Consider the following 19,706-nt stretch of genomic DNA (forward strand, 5'->3'; position numbering starts at 1 on the left):
CGGGGAGGGGGACCGTCACGTGGCAGAGCGGGACTCATCGCTCACGGCTTTCACGCGGGCATATAGATAGATTCGCAGGACCAGCACCCGCCCCGCTGGCCCCTCTGGGAGGCAGTGCCCACCGCGGGCCAAGAGACAGCTTTCCGGAACGAGGAGCTTATTTCGAAGGAAGATGGGGGGGGAGGGCATTGGCCGGGAAACTGGGGAGCGGGCATTTCAGACCCCACCCACCGGGTGGTCGCGCAGCCCTGAGACTAGGCGGGTGCAGGGTGGTGGGGGGGTAAGGTGGGAGTGGCCAGCAGGGAGCCCCGCCCACCCTCCTGCGGAGTCGCGCGCCGCGCCAGCCGCCCACTCCCGCTCGGGGCATCTCTCCGGGCGGCGTCGCGCGGGCCCAGGGGGGCGCGGGTCGGGGGCGCGGGGCGCGGGGCGCGGGCCGGGGACGCGGACCGGGCGCGGGGCGGGCCCGGGGGCGGGGCGCTGACGTCGCGGCGTGGCCGGCTCAGCCCAGCCCAGCCCGGCCCGCAGCGGCGGCGGCGGCGGCGCTCCCAGCCGGGCCGGTGAGCACCGTGGGCCGCGTGTCGCGCCCCCCGGCCTGCCCTCGCCCGCCGGACCCGCTTCCCCGCGTCATGGCCTTGGTGCGGGACGCCGAGCCGGCGACGGGGCCGTCCCGCTGGCTCCCCACGCACGTCCAGGTGACGGTGCTGCGGGCCCGGGGGCTGCGCGGCAAGAGCTCGGGCGCGGGCAGCACCAGCGACGCGTACACGGTGATCCAGGTGGGCCGCGAGAAGTACAGCACGTCGGTGGTGGAGAAGACCCCGGGATGCCCCGAGTGGCGCGAGGAGTGCTCCTTCGAGCTGCCGCCCGGAGCCCTGGACGGGCTGCTGCGGGCGCAGGAGGCCGACGCGGGCCCGGCGCCCTGGGCCGCGGGTGCGGCCGGCGCCTGCGAGCTGGTGCTCACCACCATGCACCGCTCGCTCATCGGCGTGGACAAGTTCCTGGGCCAGGCCACCGTGGCGCTGGACGAGGTCTTCGGCGCAGGCCGCGCCCAGCACACGCAGTGAGTGAGGGGCGCGGGCGGCGTGGGTGGGGGGTGGGCGCGGAAACGGTTAAGGACCTTGGCCGGGCGGGGTAGGGTGGGGTGGGTGGGTGGGAGGAGCGAGCGGGACACCCCCCCCCCCAACCTCAGAACCTCCTCGATGAGTCGGGCCGGTGCACCTTTTGCCTCGCGCCCAAGGGCGTAAACCGACAAGTTGGTTCTTTGCATTCCTGGGTCCCGTGTGCCCTGCCCTGTCCACCGCGCGCTCTGCGGTGCTTAGTCCACGGGAGTGGCCGGGGTGGGGGACGGGCGGTGATGGGGGTTCCTCGGGAAGCCTCAGGGTGGTCCAGCCAGAGGTGGCTTGGGAGTCGCTGGTGGACTCAAGTTGTGACTGGGATCCCGACGTTGTGGAGCCAGACACTTGACTGTGGGAACCCTCCAACGAGGAAAATCTTGGGGGTGGGGTGGGGTGGGTATTTCTGCTTCCTCGAACTGAAGGGAAACTGGGCATCAAGCACCCAGCCTAGGCCCGCAGGGCAGGGGAGAGGCCGCCAGGAGGAGGAGGAAGGTGCGGAGGCGTCTTCCTGGGCTAGACTGAACCCAGAGTGGGAGGTTCCCCGTTCTGCAGAGGGCAAGGCGTCCTGCCTCCTGCTGCACCGGCCACGGTGTCTGGAGACTGCCCTGTTGGACCTTGCGCTCCCCTCCCGGGACCCCCCACAGAGCAGGAGGGGCTCCTGAGCAAGTAAACACGCAGGCCGCCTCCTTCCAGTGTCCGCCTGTCCTGGCAGAGGTGGAGGCGGTGGCCTGGTTCACACTCGGTAGTTTCCAGCCCCGTTCCACCTCTGAGGTCCAGTGTTTTTGTGTGTGTGTGTGTGTGTGTGTGCGCGCGCTGTGTATGTGTGTTTTAAATCATTTATTTTGGCAGCTCCCAGTGCTCAGATCAAGGCTTCGCGTTTGGAGCCCCATTTCCTGTTTTGGATTTGGGCAGGATTTGGAAGCCAGTCCCCAAGGTTTAACAACCTGCCTTGAATCTTCTTCGATGGTGACCTGGGCTGGGGGCGTGGCATCTCTCCTGCCCCCTGCGGGAGCGAGAGAGGAAGGTGGGGATAGGTGCTGGAAAGGTTTGCCTGAGAGGGGTGGAGGGGCCTGGTGCAGACCCGCAGGACACAGGATTGGGAAGGAAAGGCATCTGACCTTGAATGTTTTCAAAATATGGGCAGGGGCAGGGCTTCGCAGCTCCTGTGGCCTGGGGTGGAAGCAGGTTATCACAGGCCGGGTTCCAGTTGCCTTCGCCTCCTGGCCTCCTGTCCTTCCCTCATGACTTGCTGTTTGGTTATGGGTGTGGGGTCATGTGGTCTCGCCTGGCCCTGTTTTATTTTGTTTTGGTTTTTTTCCTCCCGTTTTTTTCTGTCCTCGCGTTTCTGGCTCCAGGAGCCCAAGAAGGTGGTTCGGAAAGCTCCCCGCCTGGATCTCTCTGCTCTTGCTTTTTTGCTGAAGACTTTCCAGTCCCCAAATCCCTCCCAGCCCCTGAGCCTCCACTGCCCAAGCCACTCTGAGCAGGCTGGTGGAGGATACATCTGGGGGAAGTTGGGGGGCAGCAAACACACATGTCTGGGCGTTTGGGGAGGGACTTCTGTGAGGTCACTGCCGGGGCTGTGTTCTGGGTGTGTAATTTCGGTTTAGCTCCTGCCTTTGGTCTCTTCTGGCCTCGGGATCTTCCTGAGCAGAGCTGGCCGTGTCTGTAGGTCCAGGTGGCCCCGGTTTTCAGCCAAGGACCGTCGTCCCTTCCAGGGGAGTGCGACATGTCATTCCTCGCTCTGAATGGGCTCCTTAATCTACTTTTTTACAAGTCATTCTTTCCACCAGGCTTTTTCCACACCCACCTGGCTGCCTTTCCTCTGAAGCATGGGCCCGGTTATTTATAGAGTCGAGGCAGTGTGGGGAACAGAGGGAAAGTTTGAAGTGGATAGGCGCTGCCATGCGCAGGAGCTGACGCCCGCTGAGTTGGGAGGGGACCGCTGCCCAGTGCAGGCAGGGCTCCGGCCTGTGCTCCTGGCCGGTCCCGGATGCCCAGGGGTCTGCAAACCTGGGGGTCTGCACCCTGCTCTGAGGGAGAGGGCCAGGCCGAGAGGAAGGGTGTGACCTTGTCCACTTTGGAGTAAAGGAGGGCACATGTGGTATTGGCTCCTGAGCCCCGTCACCAGCTGCGATGGTTTGTAGGAGGGCAGATGCCACTGAGAGGGGGGCCAGCCTGGGGAGGGGCTGGGGCACGGTTTAGAGGAAAGGATGGCAGACTTGCAAGGTGCAGAATCTGGTCCCAAAGGGACTCCTAAGTGGCAAGTCGAGTAAGTTCTTGGAGCCTCAACTTTCTCCTCTGTAAGGGGGGTGGATTAATTAATCTTTCCCAAGGTGGATGTGTTGGGGGGGAGATGAGCAAGTGATGGAGAGAGGGGTGGGGGTGGCAGCTTTGGCCTAGGAGCTGTCCCTTGTCCTAGAAGATCCTCTCTCATTCTGGGGGATGCCTAGCAGAACTAAGAGATCAGGGAAGCCCCAGGACTGTGGGTGGAGGTACACAGTGGCCTGTGAGCGCTACTGGTGAAATGGGCTGGCCCTTTGAATCCCTCCACCGTCCTTTCTGCTTCTAGAAGCTGGAGAACTAGGACTGGGCTTGGGGGACCAGTGCAATCAGTCCCAAAGATAGGCCCAACTAAGCCTGCAGCCTTGCTAGGGGCTGGTCCCAGGGGAGGTAGGAGAGCCCAGTGGTAGAGGATCTAAGGCTGGAGCTTCATTCCCAGTTCTGCAGGCAAATTCTTGACTGTTTCCTCATTTCTACAAAGGTTGTGATACTCATCACAGACTTGCGCAGGTTAATAAGATAGCATCTGCAAAAGCCTTAGTGTAGTTCCAGGCACATGCAAGTTTGCAAAATATTGGTATATAGGGGCCCTGCTCTGTAGGTGCGGGTGGCTCCTGGAGCGGGCGATACTCCAACAAGCCTTTGATGCTCCTTGGTCAGTAGGGGTAGGGTAGGGCCGAGTGAGGGGTTTCACTGGAACCTTCCACCGATTGTAAGAGAGAATTTTCAGAAGGAAGCTAAACTGTTTTGGCCCTCTCCCTTGGTGAAGCCAGACTTCAAACATCATGGTTCGGAAAATTCTGAGATACTTTTTTCCACAATCTCTTTACTTTTTTGTTTTTTGAGATTACACCCAGCTGTGCTCAGGATTTAGTCCCAGCTCTGTGCTCAGGGATCACTCCCAGCAGCTGAAGGGACCAGGTGGGATGTCAGAGATCAAATGTGGGTTGGTTGTGTGCAAAGTAAATGCCTCACTGGCTGTGCTATTGCTCCAGCCCCTCTTTTCTGTCTTTTTTTTTTTTTTTTTTACCTCCAGCTCCCTCTTAGACATACCCCATCCGTGCTCTGAGCGGAAGAGAACAGTGCCTCTCTTGGGCTCAGATCGGTGTTCAAGTCTGGGTGCTTGGGGAGGCTGAGGCCAGGGGCTTGGTTTGAGTCGGGACTACTTGATTCTTTTGCATCACCAGGAGTGAAAGTAGTATGACTGTGGAGCGGCTGCCTGAGAGGCTTCCCTGGCCAAACCTGAGTCACTGGATTTTGGGGTGCCTCTGGGAAGCCCAGGGCCACAGAGGATGTAGGTTTGAGGCCAGAGTCTTTTGCCTGGCTGCTCACAATGGTCTGAGTCATCCTGGAGGACTTTGGGGTACTGGGAGAGACCACCAAAGGAAAGAGTTGGTCTCTGAGGGGTTCTACCCTCCCCTCAGCTCCCTGGCGGCCCCGTTAGTAGGTGCTGGTGCAGACCCCGCTGCCTTCTCCCTGGTCGGGTCCAGCTGCTCCTGTGGGAGCAGTCAGGTCCAGCAGGGCCTGCCGTGGGCTCCGGGCTGGCCCCAGATCTGGAGGGGGAGGCCTGCCCTGCTTCTGGGGAGTCTGCTCTGGCTGAAGGGAGGGCGTGGAGCTGGCTGGACCCTGTTATTAGGGTGCCCAAGCCGCGTCTCGCTGAGTGATGGGGGCAGCTTTTTATTGGGGTTTGCTGGAGCTGCAGGATCCCTGCATCTGGTGTGGGGGGGGTGGTGGCGGGTGGGGCGGTGAACCTTCTGCCCGGCCAGCCCTTGTGGCTTTCGGTTCCTTCTCCCCCCACCTCTGGCCAGCCAGGGACAGCGCCTCTGCTGCTGCAGCCGACTCAGCTGGCCGCCATCCCTGTGACCTTGAGGGCGGCCGCTTTCCTGTGATGCTAGAATGGCTGGGGTCCTCCCGCCTGGGCCCAGTGGCTTGTCTGGCCTTGTCCAGATGTTTCCCCTGCCGCCCCCACCCTGCCCCCGGGAGATAAAGGACACAATGACAGGAGCTCCCTGGGAATCGGTCCCTTTCCCAGCCGCTCGCGCAGAGTCAGTTCTCTGCAGGACGCTGTCGCCATGAAGCCGCTCGGCCCGTCATCAAAATGAGTCCTGGGGGGCGCTGGCAGCCCTGGGAGTGGGGGCACTGGCAGCCCTGGGGGGCGCTGGCAGCTCTGGCAGATGTTTTCTCTTCCTTAGGAGCAGGGAGAGCGGATGGGACCCAGGCATCTCCCAGGGGGGCCGTGAGCAGTGTCCCCCTCCCCCCCCGCCCCCTTCCTAGGGGGCTGCACTTCTGAGCTTCAAGCCTTGTCACTTGCCACTCTTGACCTTCAACTGACATGAAGGGTGGGGAGGGGACAGAGCCTGAGGCCAGGGATTCTAAAGGCGGAGCCAGAAGCACCCCGATGAGCCTGGGGAGGGAGAGCAAGGAGGGGTGCTGGGTGGGCACAGAAGGGGAGTCCTGTAGGGTTCCTGTTAGACCCTGGCAGCCTGCAGAGCTGTAGGATTTGGGGGTACAGAAGAGAGGGCACGTGGGGGTCCTCTGTGCCTCCAGAGATCTCTGTGGGATTTTGGTGTGGGAAGGATGACTTTTGGGCCGGGTTGGGGGCCTTGCGGGATGCGCTGATGCAGAGGTTTGTTTGAATCAGACTCTTCTCCCATACAGAGGCCATGAGGCGCCTTAGGGGAGGTGGGGTTGGGAGCGGCTGCAAGAGAGGTGGACACGGACACTCCAGCCTGCTGTCCAGCCCGCATGCCTGGAGGGTGGTGTCTTGTGCAGAGGCCAGAGCACCCCCACTTGGAGGAGGGCCCATCACTAAGTGCCGTGTGCTGGGGCCTAACCAGAGCTGACAGCCACGGGGCACTTTGTCCAGGCACTTGAGGAGGGGACATGGACCAAGGACTGCCAGGCCAGTCCTCCCGCCATCCAGCTGCCTCTGATGTTCTCTGTGACCTCATGTGGCCTCTCAGGACCCGCTGTTTCAGAGGCTCCTTCCTGCCTGGCTGCTCAGGGCTGGCCATCTCCGAGCCCTTTCTCAGTGCTGAAGAAGGACTTGATTTCCCTGAGCTCCTGGAGCCCCTGGGCGGACGCACAGGTCTTGTCACTGGGTTTAACAGGCAGGGAAACAGGCCCAGCGAGGCAAAGTGACTTTCCTGAAGGCACCCTCCACCGCAGAGTTGAACTTTAGCACTGTAGCACTGCCCTCCTGTTATTCATCGATTTGCTGGAGTGGGCACCAGTAACGTCTCACAACAAATTTGTTGTTACTGTGTTTGGCATATCGAATACGCCACGGGGAGCTTGCCAGGCTTTGCCGTGCGGGAGAGATACTCTCGGTAGCTTGCTGGGCTCTCTGAGAGGGGTGGAGGAATCGAACCCAGGTCGGCATCCTGGCTTATTTATGGTTTTGATTTTGTTTGGGAGCCATACCCAGTGATGCTCAGGGCTTCTTCCTGGCTCTACTCTCAGGAATTTCTGCTGGCAGTGCTTGGTCAGGGTGGGTGGGGACCCAGTGGGGTGCTGGGAATCAAATCCAGGTTGGCTGTATGCAAGGCAAGTGCCCCATCTGCTGCACCATCGCTCCCCCGCCCCCCCTCCCTACCCCTTGCCAGTGGTTCTCTGCTCTTTTTGGGCAGGGGAGAACTCAAGGGATGGAGCCCAAGCCTGGCACTGGAGGGCTGGAGTTCGAGTCCTAGTACCCTGTAAACATGGCCCCCGAACAGCGCCAGGTTCTAGACCTGAGCTACCCGAGCCCTGCTGGGAGGGCCCTTCTGTGCTCGTCATTGCCACGTGGCCTGTCTCAGCACCCCGTGTTGCCCATCATTCAGCTGAGCTCAGGACCAGATGGCCAGTAGCTTCCCTCTTGCAGCTGCTTCTCTTCTCCCCAGTGGTTAGCATGACTTGCTTGTCCTGTGAGGCATGGCCTATAGAAGTGATCGCTGTCACTGTCACTGTCCTCCTGTTGTTCATCGATTTGCTCGAGTGGGCCCAGTACATTTTTAAAACTTAAAAAAAATTTTTTTTGATTGGGTCCGGAGTAATAGTACAGCGGGTAGGGCGTCTGCCTTGCACACGGCCGACCCAGGTTCGATCCTCAGCATCCCATATGGTCCCCTAAGAACTGCCAGGAGTAATTCCTGAGTGCAGAGCGAGGAGTAACCCCTGAGCATCGCTGGGTGTGGCCCCCCAAAAGCAAAAAAAAAAAATTTTTTTATTGAGTCACCATGAGATAGATACAAAGCTGATCATGGTCGGGTTTCAGTCAGTGTTCCAACACATCTCTCCACCAGTATACATTTCCTACCACCAGTATCCTCAGTTTCCCTCCTTCTACCCTCCCCCCAGCCCGTCGTTTCTATGGCAGAACTTTGCTTTGTTCTCTCTCTCTCTCTCTGTGTCTCTCTCTGTCTGTCTCTCTCTGTCTGTCTCTCTCTCTCTCTCTCTCTCTCTGTCTCTCTCTCTCTCTCTCTCTCCACCCCCTTTCTCCGTCTCTGTCTTTTCTCTTTCCCCCTTAGGGCATTATGGTTTGCAATACAGGTACTGAGAGGTTACCATGTTTGTTCTTTTACCTACTTTCAGCTTGCAGTTCTTATCCAGAGTGATCATTTCTGACTATCTTTGGCATAGTGGTCCCTTCTCTATCCCAGCTGCCTTCTGCCCCAGCATTTGAGGCAGATTTCCAACTGTGGACCGCTCCTCCTGGCCCTTGTTTCTGTTGCCCTTGGATATTGATCTCATAGTGTGTGTGTGTGTGTGTGTGTGTGTGTGTGTATTTTAAATATTCCACAAATGAGTGCAATCATCCTGTCTGCCCTTCTCCCTCTGACTCATTTCACTCTGCGTGATGCTCTCCATGTCCATCTATTTATATGTGAATTTCATAACTTAATTTTTCCTAACAGCTGCGTAGAGGAATAATCACATTTGGTCTGTGGCTCTTTCCGTCTCGGGATGGGGCAGTGGAAGAGTTGGGGAGAGAGGGTGGGGGGCACCAGGGGCATTGTGCCTTGGAGCGTTGCTCCTCTGGGCTTTGGAGCAGGGGCTGGGAGCCTCAGCTGCCATAAGACTTGACGGTATTTCCCGGTGGCTCACATGCTTGTCTTGCTGGTGCAGAACACGCGTGCCTTTCAGTTCTTCATCCTGAGGGGCGTGGGCCTTTTCCTTCTTGCTTTTGCTCCACAATCAGGAAGCTTACTCTGGGCATCCCATGTGTCTGGGTAGGGGCCTTAGCAGAGACTAGTGACAGAAAAGCTTAGCCCTCGCCCGAGGAGGATGCAAGTGCCTTTGAGACAAGACCTGCACACAATGGAGCTGGAGAAATAGTACAGCAGGTCGGGCACTTGCCTTGCTCATGACCAACCTGGGTTCAATCCCCTGCGCATCCCTCCAACCCCTGGCATCCCCATATGATCCCCCTCTAAGCACTGCTAGGAATGATTCCTGAATACAGAGCCAAGATTAACCCCTGACCCCTGAGCAACACCGGATGCCCCCTCCCCACCAAAAAGCACTGCACTGTAGCACTGTCCTCCCATTGTTCATCGATTTGCTCGAGCGGGCTCAGTAACGTCTCCATTGTGACACTTGTTACTGTGCTTGGCATATTGAATACGTCACGGGTAGCTTGCCAGGCTTTGACGTGCGGGCGAGATACTCTCCGTAGCTTGCCGGGCTCTCCGAGAGAGGCAGAGGAATCAAACTTGGGTCGGCCAGGTCGGCCGCATGCAAGGCAAATGCCCTACTGCTGTGCTATCACTCCAGGAAAAAAAAAAAACCTCTCCAAAAAAACAAAACAAAACAAAATAAAACAACAACTGGCAGCAAAGTCTTGAAGACGTGCAGAGGAAAGAGTCCTCCACAGAAGAAGTTCATGGACATGAGGGCATAGGGTAGAGGAAGGGTGAACTCCCCAGGATGATCAGGGTAGGCTTACTGGGGAAGGAGAGCCTTGAAGGAGAGCCAAGGCATGGTTGTTAGCCGGGGCAATGGGCGTGAGGGAGGCGGGGAGCTGGGCGAGGCTGCACTGTTTTCTGGGCCTCTTAGAAAACCACCCTGACCTCATGTCTTACTTGCTTTTGAGTCCCAGTACTTAGGTTTCGATTCAAAACTCTGCTTCAGATTCCAAAGGGCCAGCGGATACTGAGGGAAAGTGCCCTTGCCTTGACCTTGAGCTGCCCCACCCCTCTCAGAGGCATCCGCACGCACGAGGTAATCCTCCAGAGTCATTCCTGGCACGTCAGAGCTGACGTGTGCCCCCCACCGTGGCCCCCCTGTCTGCACAGATGCATCTCTCTTCACAGTTCCCCAGGTGGGGCTGTGTCTCTGGTCTCCCTATCCTTCCCATGAAGGATGCTGGTGGTTTGTCTCCACCTCGGGGGGGGGGGGGGGTCGGGTCTGAGTTGTGACCCCACCTGCAGGGGGACAGTCACGGCTGAGACTCGCATGGGGGCACAGGGTGAGGTGTTAGGAGTGTGCTGGGGAGGGGATGAAGTTTCTTCTTGCTTCTCTGCTAAAGGCCCCCCACCACCCCCACCCCTGCCCTAGGAGAGGTCATTGGGTGCCTCTCTGTGTCCTCAGTACGTCAGCACTGTTCGCCCCAAGCCACCTCCCTTCTGGGGTGCTGACAGTCTGTCCCAGGCCTGGGGGACACCGCCAGCCAGCCCAAACCTTTAGGTGTTGCTTGGCCTACTTTTCCCGGCCTCGGCTCATTTCATTCTTCCTTGAGGCAGACAGCGTGACCCCCATTTTTATGGATGTGGGAATGGGGGAGGGGTGTCTCAGAAGGGCGGGAGGAGTGCGCTGTCTTGATGCTCAAGTCCAGTGCTTTTCCTGCTCCCTCACGCTCCCCTCGACCCCCCGCTTTCTGCTGTGGCGTGGAGGCCTGGCAGCCCGCAGCGGTGGGGAGATGAGGGCTGTCCTGAGGTGTCTGTGCCCTCCCGGGAGTCTGAGGCTGCAGAGAAGCATCTCTCCGTCCTGCCCTGGTGCTGTTACTGTCCATACCAGGCCAGAGGGGGAGTCAGACCAAGGGTGCTGGGGGCCGTGGGGGCCTGCCTGTGACCCAGAGTCCTCCTGTCTCATAGCGCAGAAGGGGTTTGCTCCTGTCAGGGTTTTGGGGTGAGGGAGGGGTCGGGTGGCCCCTACTCTGGGGAGGAGGCTCCTCGGAGGAATACTATCAGCCGGCACTTCTCCCTGCCCCTAGCTGGCCTATCTGATCGCCTCCTTCTGTCGGAGGTGAAGCTGCATGTTTATTTACGCCATCTCCTGAGGCAGGTCTAGGATGAGAGCCTGAGTCTCCTGTGTGTCCAGTACAGGGTGGGGGTGGGGGGGATGGGAACACACCCCGCGATGCTCAGGGCCTCTCCTGGCAGTGCTTGGGCGGGGGGCATATGAGGTGCCAGGGATTGAATGAGGGCTGACGGTGTGCAAGGCCAGTGCCTTAACCCTGTGTTATCTTTCCTGCCTCCCAAATTGCTTTTCAGCTTATTTGGGGAGTTATAAAGCTGAGCCCCGTCAGTGGCCTTGCAGCTACCCGGCACATAGTAGGTGTTGCCAACTGTGGGGGTGCGGAGGGGGGGTGTCCCCGTGTGGCGAGACACTAAAGGTGAATGACAGTCCTTGCTGCCAGGGCTGTGCGGGGGCATGGTGGAAAAGCATCACCGAGCACCGCTGGGGGCACAGAAGGGTTCCTGGCTCCTCCCACCTTCCCCCATCGCTCCTGTCCTAGTTTTAAGGCAATTGATTTAATGTATTGTTCATTTCTTATTTTTTTAATTTTTTCCTCTGCTCTGGACTCTCATCCCAGCTGCAGCTGCGTTTTTCTGAACCGGGATTCCACTTCATTTACGCTGAGAACCACAGCTAAGGCGCAAGGAGTTGCTCAGGCCCATCCAGGCTGTCCCTGCCGTCCTCCTCCTCCCGCTGGATCTCTGCTGTCCCTGCTCTCTCTCCAGCACACCAGTGTGCTTCTCAGGGCCCAGGAGAAGGTGCGGGAATGTTTTGAGCAGACGCCTGGCCGAGGCTTCCTCTACTCTCCCTGGCTACTTTACTTGGCCCAGCATCTGAGATGTTTCAAGGTCCATACCTGGAGCCAGGACTGTGGCTACAGGGAGACAGGCTCAGCCATAGGACCTGGGGGAAGCCACGTACCCGCCAAGGCCACGCTCTGACCACCACAGGCTACCAATTTCCCAGCGGGACCACAAATGGTTTGGTGGACACTGAAATCCTTCTATCTACATTTCCAGTGGCCACCAACAGATCTGAAAACTTTTCAGAAACAGAAAAACATGATGATATCACTCACAAAAAAATAGCAATTTCTTTTCTTTTCCTTTCTTCTTTTTTTTTCTTTTTTTTTGGGGGGGGGTCACACCCGGAGATGCTCAGGGGTTTCTCCTTGCTCAGCACTCAGGAATGACTCCTGGCGGTACTGGGGGGCAATATGGGATGCCGGGGAGCGAATCCAGGTTGGTCGCATGCAAGGCAAAGACCCTCTGCACTCTGCTATCGCTCCAGCCCCCAGAAATTTCTTAAGAATCATTCTGTGATGCCAGAGAGAGGTCAACGGGCTGAGTGCATGCTTTGCATGCAGGGTGTTCAATCCCTTGTACTGCATGGTTCCCCCATGCAGTTCTTGTTTCCCCCAGGAACCCCTGGTAGCACCCCCTCATGCAGTCAGGGATAATGCCCCCCCCCACACACACACACTGCCACATCACTGATCACTGATCACTGACATCCTGTTGTTCATCGATTTCCTCAAGCAGGCACCAGTAATGTCTCCATTCGTCCTAGCCCTGAGATTTTAGCAAGTGCCACATTGGAGGCTCTTTCCGGGTCAGGGGAATGAGACCCATCATTGTTACTGGGTTTTGGCAGAGCTTGTCAGACTCTGCTGTGTGGGCAGGATACACTCGGTAGCCTGCCTGGTTCTCCAAGAGTGAGAACTAGACAATAAGAGGTCACGCAGCCGCAAATGCGGCCGTGCGCTTCCAGGAGCTGGGTCTTAAAGTCCCTGGGTCTTGACCATTGATGGGATAACACAGCGCCTGGGGCAGTTGGTGGGTGTAACACCTACATACTGGAAGATGGGGGATCTGGGTGGAGGAGGCCCAGTCCCGATCCGAGCATCCGAGCAGGCTCGGAGATCTCAGCCCCGGGTCCTGCTTGCCTGGGTTTGACTGCCATATATGGGGGGTGGGGGGAAGAAATCCCATGTTCAGCCCATCTTCAAATATTCTCTTAGCGGAATTAAGTCTTCCTGTGTGGTCTGTCGAGTCAGGATCCCAGTGGGGCTTCCAGACCACCCCTGGTTGTTGGGGCTCATGGGAGGGTTTCCAGTATAACTGACCCCTTCCTCTTGATGCCTTAGCCTTTCCTGGCGCACAGCTGAGTCACTTCTTCAAAACAGCCCGAACCCCTGACACAGCAGGCCCCGCTATTGGCTGCTTGTCCTGGCTTCACCCTGATATCTTCCCCCCAAAGAGAGCTGGCTCGGTCAGGAAGGCCCCTACCCCAGTCCCTGCTGCCACTCCGCCTGCTTCCAGGGGTGGGTTTGAATCCAGCAGGGGGTCAAGGGAACTGCACACTCAGTGGGGTACTGTCTAGCAGGAGAGAATTGGTTCTGGGACTTGAAGAGGATTAGTGGGGGCGGATGGGCTGGGCATGGCCCAAAGTTGGACTCGATGACTTTGAAGTTCAGCAGTGATGAGTATGAGCAGTGTTCGGGGACAACTGCAGCACCCCAACAACAGGATGTGAACAACCCTGCTTTCGCTCAGTGGCCTGGTTAGGCCCTCTTGGGGTGATGCTACCATGGCAAAACCTCAAAACTGGAAGAAAAACTGCTAAATTTCAGTAGAGGCTAGGGGAAACAGAGGTGCATCTCCAAACATCCCCTGCTCTAGAGACGGAAAGGGTGTGACTTTGGTCCGGCTTTCTGGGATGTGTGCGTCCGTTCAGTGTGCATGCGTGTGTGTGTATTGCAGAGGGAGGCAGTGTTTCTGGGCTCTGCATGTGCTTATGTGTACGCAGGGGTGTGTGCACCGCAGAGGGAGGCAAGGTTTCGGGGCTCTGAGTGTGTGTGTAAGTTGTGTGTATATTGCAGGAAGAGTGGGGCTCTGGGTTGTGTGTGTGCACATGTGTGCATTGTGGAGGCGGGGGGCAAGGTTTCAGGGCTGCACATGCGTGTGTGTGTGTGTGTGTGTGGGTGGGTGTGTGTGCGCGCGCGCGCTTGCACGCATCTGCCTGTGGTACATGCAGAGGGATACTGGCTAGTGCATGTATGAAAGTCAAGGTGGGGGCCCCATTCTGGCTCTCATCCTCACTAAAAATAATTGTATGACTTCACCCAGTAGAACTTCCCTGGGCCCCCATGTCTATGTCTGCAGAACAGAAGAGCTGACACTTGTGTGGTACTTCCTCTGCGGGGGAGGGGGGGCTGTTCTGCCTACTCCAGGCGTTCTGATGCTGGGTCTGTTAGGGGCTCCACATTATAGCAGCAGTGTGGGGTGTTTCGGTGACCTGCCCATTCCATTGTCCCGCATCTGGTGTGTGGAGGGGAGCCACACCAGGCAGCCTGACCCCAGAGCCGTGAAGTAAACCCCTCCCACGTGCACTGCGGGGTGCCTGCCTGTGCCCAGATAGCGCTGAGGAAGTAAAACAGGGAGAGTCATGTGAGGTTGGAGAGGGGAGACCGAGGAGGCTGAGATGAGCTCGCAATGGGCCATGGCCTGCAGAGGGGGAGGGGTCTGGGCCAGAGAGAGAGGGGCAAGTGCGGTGGCCTCATGGCGGGAACAGATCTGTGGATTTTGGGGGCACCGGAAGGGAGGTGAGAGGGGTAAAGGGAATCGGAGCAGCCGGGACCCAGAGATGCCTCCTTCCTTTTCCTTCCCGAGGATCGGGGCCGGACACTGCATCTGCCCCCGTTTGCAGCGAGGACAGTCAGGAGTCAGTGTCTAGGGAGTGGACTGTGGTTAAGGGTGAGAGTGGCCAGTGCAGGTTGACTCCTGGATACAATTTGCAGATGGTGCTGTCAGAGTCTGTGTGTGTGTGTGTGTGTGTGTGTGTGTGTGTGTGTGTTGTATGTTGTCTCGGGGTGTGTGTGTGCGGGGGGGGGGGGGGGAGGCGGGAATGGGTGGTGATGCCCCTGAGTTTGGGAATTCTGAAAGGGAGCTTAGGAAGGGGCATGTCCGTGGGGGCATAAGTGAGCTCTGGACAGGAACTGGTCAGATGTACCTGGGCCTATGACTGTGGCCGGCCACCCAGTGACTGAGGGCCGCTGACCCAGCCCTGCATGGCTTTCCAGCTCTCCTGCTGTGGCAGCTCTTAGCCAGGCCCAGGGACCCTCGCCACACCCACCCCACCTTTGTCCTGGCCCCTGCCTGGGGTGGGGAAGGGTCTGGTAGGGGAGGAGATCTGAGCGCTGAGTCCTAAGTCCACAGGCCGCTGCTGGGTAGTTGTCAGGGCCGTGGAGGTTGGGGGAAGCTGTGACCAAACCTTCCCGAGCATTCCCCTGCTCACTCTCCCAGTGCTCCTGGCCCCCAGTGGCTCATTGTGGGGAGATGTCTCTGCTCCTCTGCGAAGCTATTCATGGCCTGGGGAGAGGACAGAGCCCCTTAGGCCCCCCCACTCACCATTCCCTCAGCATGGCGCCATAGGTGGGTGCAGAAGGGGCTTCTGGTCTTCAGCTGCATCTCTCTGTGCCTTGGGGCGTCTGTGGGGGCATTTGTGGGTGCGAGCCTGCACCTTTGCTGGCCTCAGTTCCCAGACGGGGCTGCCTGAAAGAACCAGGGCTTCCGCTGTGCGTCTCAGCAAGCCTGACTCAAATCCTGGTTGACTGTGGCCACGTCTCAGCCCCGGATGGGAGCCACAGGGCAGGCCTCAACTTGGGCTTTTGCAGCTGGAATGAGATCAGTGAGTGAGCGTGCATATCTGGCTGGGGTCAGAGGCAGAGGGTAGAAGGCTCTGCTCCTCCTCTCCCGCCCTTATCATTCTGTGGCCAGTCCTCGGGGACAGAGGGCAGAGAGAGGTTTTTTGGTTTTTGTTTTGGGGCCACACACGGTGATGCTTGGGGGTGACACCTAGCTCTGCACTCAGGAATTACTCCTGGTGGTGCTCAGGATACCACTGGGGATGCCATTGGTTGTCTGCCTACAAGGCAAGCACCCTACCCGCTGTACTATCTCTCTCCAGCCCTGGAAGGCAGAGAGTTGTTAGAGTGGTAAGGGCACTCGAAGTGTGCCTCACTGAGACCAGGCATGTGACACCCTGAGTCGGGCTGGGAACGTGCCCAGCCTCTGGAACTTCCTTCTGTGGGAGAGAATGACGGGCACGACCATGTGGCCTTGGCCCCATCCTGATCAGGCTTCAGGGCTGATATCCTTTCAGCATCCCCTCTTGAGGGTGGCCGAGGACACAGGCTCCCAGAAGTTGTCTGGTAAGGGGAGGTCACACGCCAGTGAGCAGAGGGAACTAAAGTCACGCAAGGCAGGGTCTCACTCCTGAGTCCAGGGAGAGACCTGCACTGGGCAGTGGGCGGCCGAGGACTCAGAACGATGCGTGGCTTTACTGCCCTGCATTCTTTCTCTCCTGTGGAGCTGTGAACCCTGGAGAGACCCAGCAGGTACCCTGCCAGGTGGTCTTGGATCGGGTGCAGCCAGACCTGGGGGGGGGGGGGATTTTTTGAGCAGAGAACCTGAGCCTCCCCCAGGCCAACATGCCCTCCCCGGCACCTGACGGGCTGCAGGGAAAGGTGGGCAGACTTTTCTGTGGCACAAGCTAAGATAGGAATGGGTGGGGGGTTTTAATGGTTTTTCTTTTTTCTTTTTTTTCTTTTTTTTGGCTTTTTGGGTCACACTCAGTGATGCTCAGGGATTACTCCTGGGCTCTACAATCAATAATTATTCCTGGTAGTGGTCGGGGGGACCATATGGGTTGCTGGGAACCCAGGTCGGCCGTATGCAAGGCAGACGCCCTAGCCGCTGTGCTATCTCTCCAGCCCCTTTAATGGTTTTTCTTTTCTTTCTTTCTTTTTTTTTAACGTCTCATTTTCCTATTATGACCTTAATATGATAGCTCTTTATAAAAAATTCAGACAGGACAAAAATAGACAATGGAGCCGGTGACGCTTCCCTGCAGCCTCACCCCGAGCTCGTCTCCTTGTGCCCTGCTGGGCCAAGACCTCGACCTTCAGGACCCGGCTGGGGATACGTGGACTAGCAGATGGTCTGGACAGGGGGTGTGGCGGGGCCAGGAGCTGCAGCCCAGACGCTTCATGTTTGCCCCACTTCCCAGGATTCCCGAACAGGGTCTGGTCCAGGTTTGCAGGAGCATTTAGGGCTGGGCCTTGACAATTGAAGGCTCACGCCCAGATTGGTGCCAGGTGTGCCATCTCTCTCTTGGGCCTTCCCTCTTGCCCCTAGATACATCTGTTTGGTCTCTCTCAGTTCTCTTCTGCTTACAACCCCTCTCCCCCCCCCCCCCCGCAGCTGCACCCCACGCCATCTTCTTCCTGTTCCAGCTCATTGTGGTTGAGCAAAGATGTGCACCCACCCTCTCTGAGCCTGACCCTTGCCCTCTTGTGTGCCTCCATCTTTCCCCACCCAGCCTTTTTAGTGTGTGTGTGTGGGGTGGGGGGTGCCCTCTGAGATAGGAGGGACTCTCAGCCTCCAGGCTCACTCAGCTCAGGCCAGGTCCATGGCCCATAGCAGGCACACGAGAGTCTCTTCCAAGGGGATGCAGCTGGCTGTTGCCTGGGGGAGACCTTTGGAAAAGAGTTTCACCATTAAAAATAGCCATCATTGGGTTGGGGAGAGAGGACAGTGGGCCAGGTGCTTCCGTAGCATGTGTCTGGCCCAGGTTCAATCTGCAGGGTCCCCTGAGCGCTGCCAGGAGTGATCCCTGGGGTCTGAGCCAGTAGTAATCCCTGAGCACTTCTGGGTGTGCCCCACACCTCTAGCCATAAACCAAAAAATAAAAACAGGGGCGATAGTACAGCAGGTAGGTTGGGTGTCTGCCTTGCACCCGGCCGAACATGGGTTCAATCCCCAGCATCCCATATTGTTCCCCGAGCGCCGCCAGGAGTCATTCCTGAGTGCAGAGCCAGGAGGAACCCCTGAGCCTTGCCGGGTGGGGTGTGACCCCAAAAGACAAAATATTAAATAAAAGAGAAAGAAAAAGGAAACAAAAGCCACCACCCTGGCAAAGTCTTTGAATGGACTTGATCTGGGACCATTGGGTGCGTAGGGAGTTTGCATACGGAGTTCCCTTGATTCCGTCAGCTTCTTCACATCCACAAGAAGCTCGGGGCTGGGCTCATGGGGCAAGATCTCCAGTGGGAGGAACTCTGAAGCCCTCAGTTGAGGGGTGTGTGCTGTGCACACGTGTGTGTGCGCGCGCGCGTGCGCGCGCGCTGTGTGCACAATAGGGACCTGGGCCCTTCTGAAGCCAAACTCCCCTCCTCCACCAGGTCCCCTCCTTCCTCGGTCTTGATTGGACAGTTCCAGGCTGCAGACGTATCCTGCAGAGTTCTGAAGGCTTGAGGCCACGTTAGTGCACAGCTTTGCTCACGAGGACTCGTGGGCTCTCTGATTCCTGAGTGTCTGACCCTGTCTCTCCTCTTTGAACCTGGGCTTCTGAAATCTCCCAGCAAAGCCCAGCTCTCTTCCTTCACACATTATGTTGCTGTGCTTGCACTCAGGGAAATGTTCTTGCATTGTTTCTGTTCCTCATTCTATCCATCTTGTGCCTCTGTGCACAGTCTATTAAAAGAGACCAGTAGGGTTTTGTAGAGCAGTTTGAGGTTTCTGGGATGGAGAGTCCAGAGAAGTCCCGCCTAACTCTGCCCACCTCAGTTTCTCCTGTTCCTGAGTGGGGAATGCTCATTAGAATTGATGAGCCAGTTTCAGTACTTTATTATCAATGTGTTTCCATTAAGGTTCCTATCCTGGCATTGTGACCGATGACTGATGAGGGTGCCTGCGTGTGCAGTGTCACGCAGAAGGGTCTCACAGCCCGCAGGTCCCCAGTGAGCTGTTGATTTTCCTGCTGCTTATGTATTTATGTATATTTGCATTTGGGTCACACCTGTGCACTCAGTGTTTACTCCTGGAGTTGGTTGGGGAGTCCATATGGGTGCCAAGGATCGAATCTGGGTTGGTCATGTGCAAGGCAAGCTCCTTGCCCACTGTGTTATCGCTCTTGCCCACTACTGGTTCTTTGATGGACAAGAAAGATGGTTTCCGACCTCCTTTCACATGGGATTGACCTCCTTTTCCTCCTACTGCTCCTCCTCCTCAGCCTTCTCCTCTCTTTTTTTTAAATTTATTTAGATTTTTATTAGTGAAACACCATGAGATACAGTTGTAGATTTACAAATTTTTGTGCTTGGGTTTCAGTGACCGTCCTCTTTCTTTTCCACCTCCTCCTCCTTTTTATTTGTTTTTGGCCACTCCAGCAGAACACAGGGACAGCTCCTCCTAGCTCAGTGCTCAGAGGCCACTCCCGGCAGTGCCCAGGATCTCGTGTGGGTTATCTGTGCCACCTCTCTCTAGCGCCCGCTCCTCTTTGACTCTAGCTCAGAGCTGTGGACCATCCTGACCACCCCTCCCCCCCTCCGCCCCCCTCCCCCCCATGTCTGATAAACTCTTCATGCCCCAGGTGCTCTTGGAACCCTGTGAAGGCTCCAGTTCAGCTCTTGGGGAGGGCTTCGTGCTGCATGTGGGTGTGAGAGCGGCAGTGGAGGGTGAGGGGGGTGGGCATGAAACGGGGCTGGTGTTCCCAGCCCTGCACCTGACCTTGTTGTCCGGGCTCAATATCCCAAAGCCCAGAAACTTCTGACTCTATTCCCAGCAGAATCCACACTCTTGTCCCACAGAACCTGTGCTCTATCTCCAGGAGATGGAGAGGGAGGATTGTGCTTGGCCGGGGGGGGGGGGGGGGGGGAAGGGGGCGGGGGCGCGGGCAGATTTCAGGCCTTGTCCCTGGAGTCTGGGTGGCAGGAGAAATGTCTCCCCCCCTTCCCCCAGGCACATCTCTCCTCTGTAGGGTGGGCTCCCTCCACCCAGGCAGTGGTCCTGTGAGTTGGGGGTGTAGGGGAGCCTGAAGCTGGGAGATCACAGGGTGCCGAAAGCCTGGCAGAGTCTGCCTTGGTCTTGGTTGCTCCTGGCCCTCCGTCCTGGGGTGAGGTGTGAAGATGAGCGAGTGGAGACAACCCCATGGGGACACCCGCAGCCCCCCTCCCCCCAACCCTGCTCCACATACGTGACGGCACATCCCTGTCCACCACATCCTGTTCGCCTTCATTCCTGGCAGGCCTGGCAG

At 57.8% G+C, this 19,706-nt stretch overlaps 1 protein-coding gene across 3 annotated transcripts in view; it reads left to right on the top strand.

Moving 5' to 3' along the window:
• The first annotated feature begins 516 nt into the window (after window positions 1–516).
• Window positions 517–19,706, top strand: part of RAB11FIP5 (RAB11 family interacting protein 5) — a 33,014-nt gene continuing 13,824 nt past the window's right edge. For all 3 annotated transcript variants that reach the window (XM_056122455.1, XM_056122460.1, XM_056122467.1), the window contains exon 1: window positions 517–1,057. In XM_056122455.1, the coding sequence (XP_055978430.1) occupies window positions 627–1,057 (431 nt within the window). In that variant the 5' untranslated portion in view covers window positions 517–626. The remainder of the gene's footprint in view (window positions 1,058–19,706) is intronic.

Source organism: Sorex fumeus, unplaced genomic scaffold, assembly GCF_029834395.1.
Source record: "Sorex fumeus unplaced genomic scaffold, SorFum_2.1 ptg000006l, whole genome shotgun sequence".
In the NCBI taxonomy this organism is placed as follows: Eukaryota; Metazoa; Chordata; class Mammalia; order Eulipotyphla; family Soricidae; genus Sorex; species Sorex fumeus.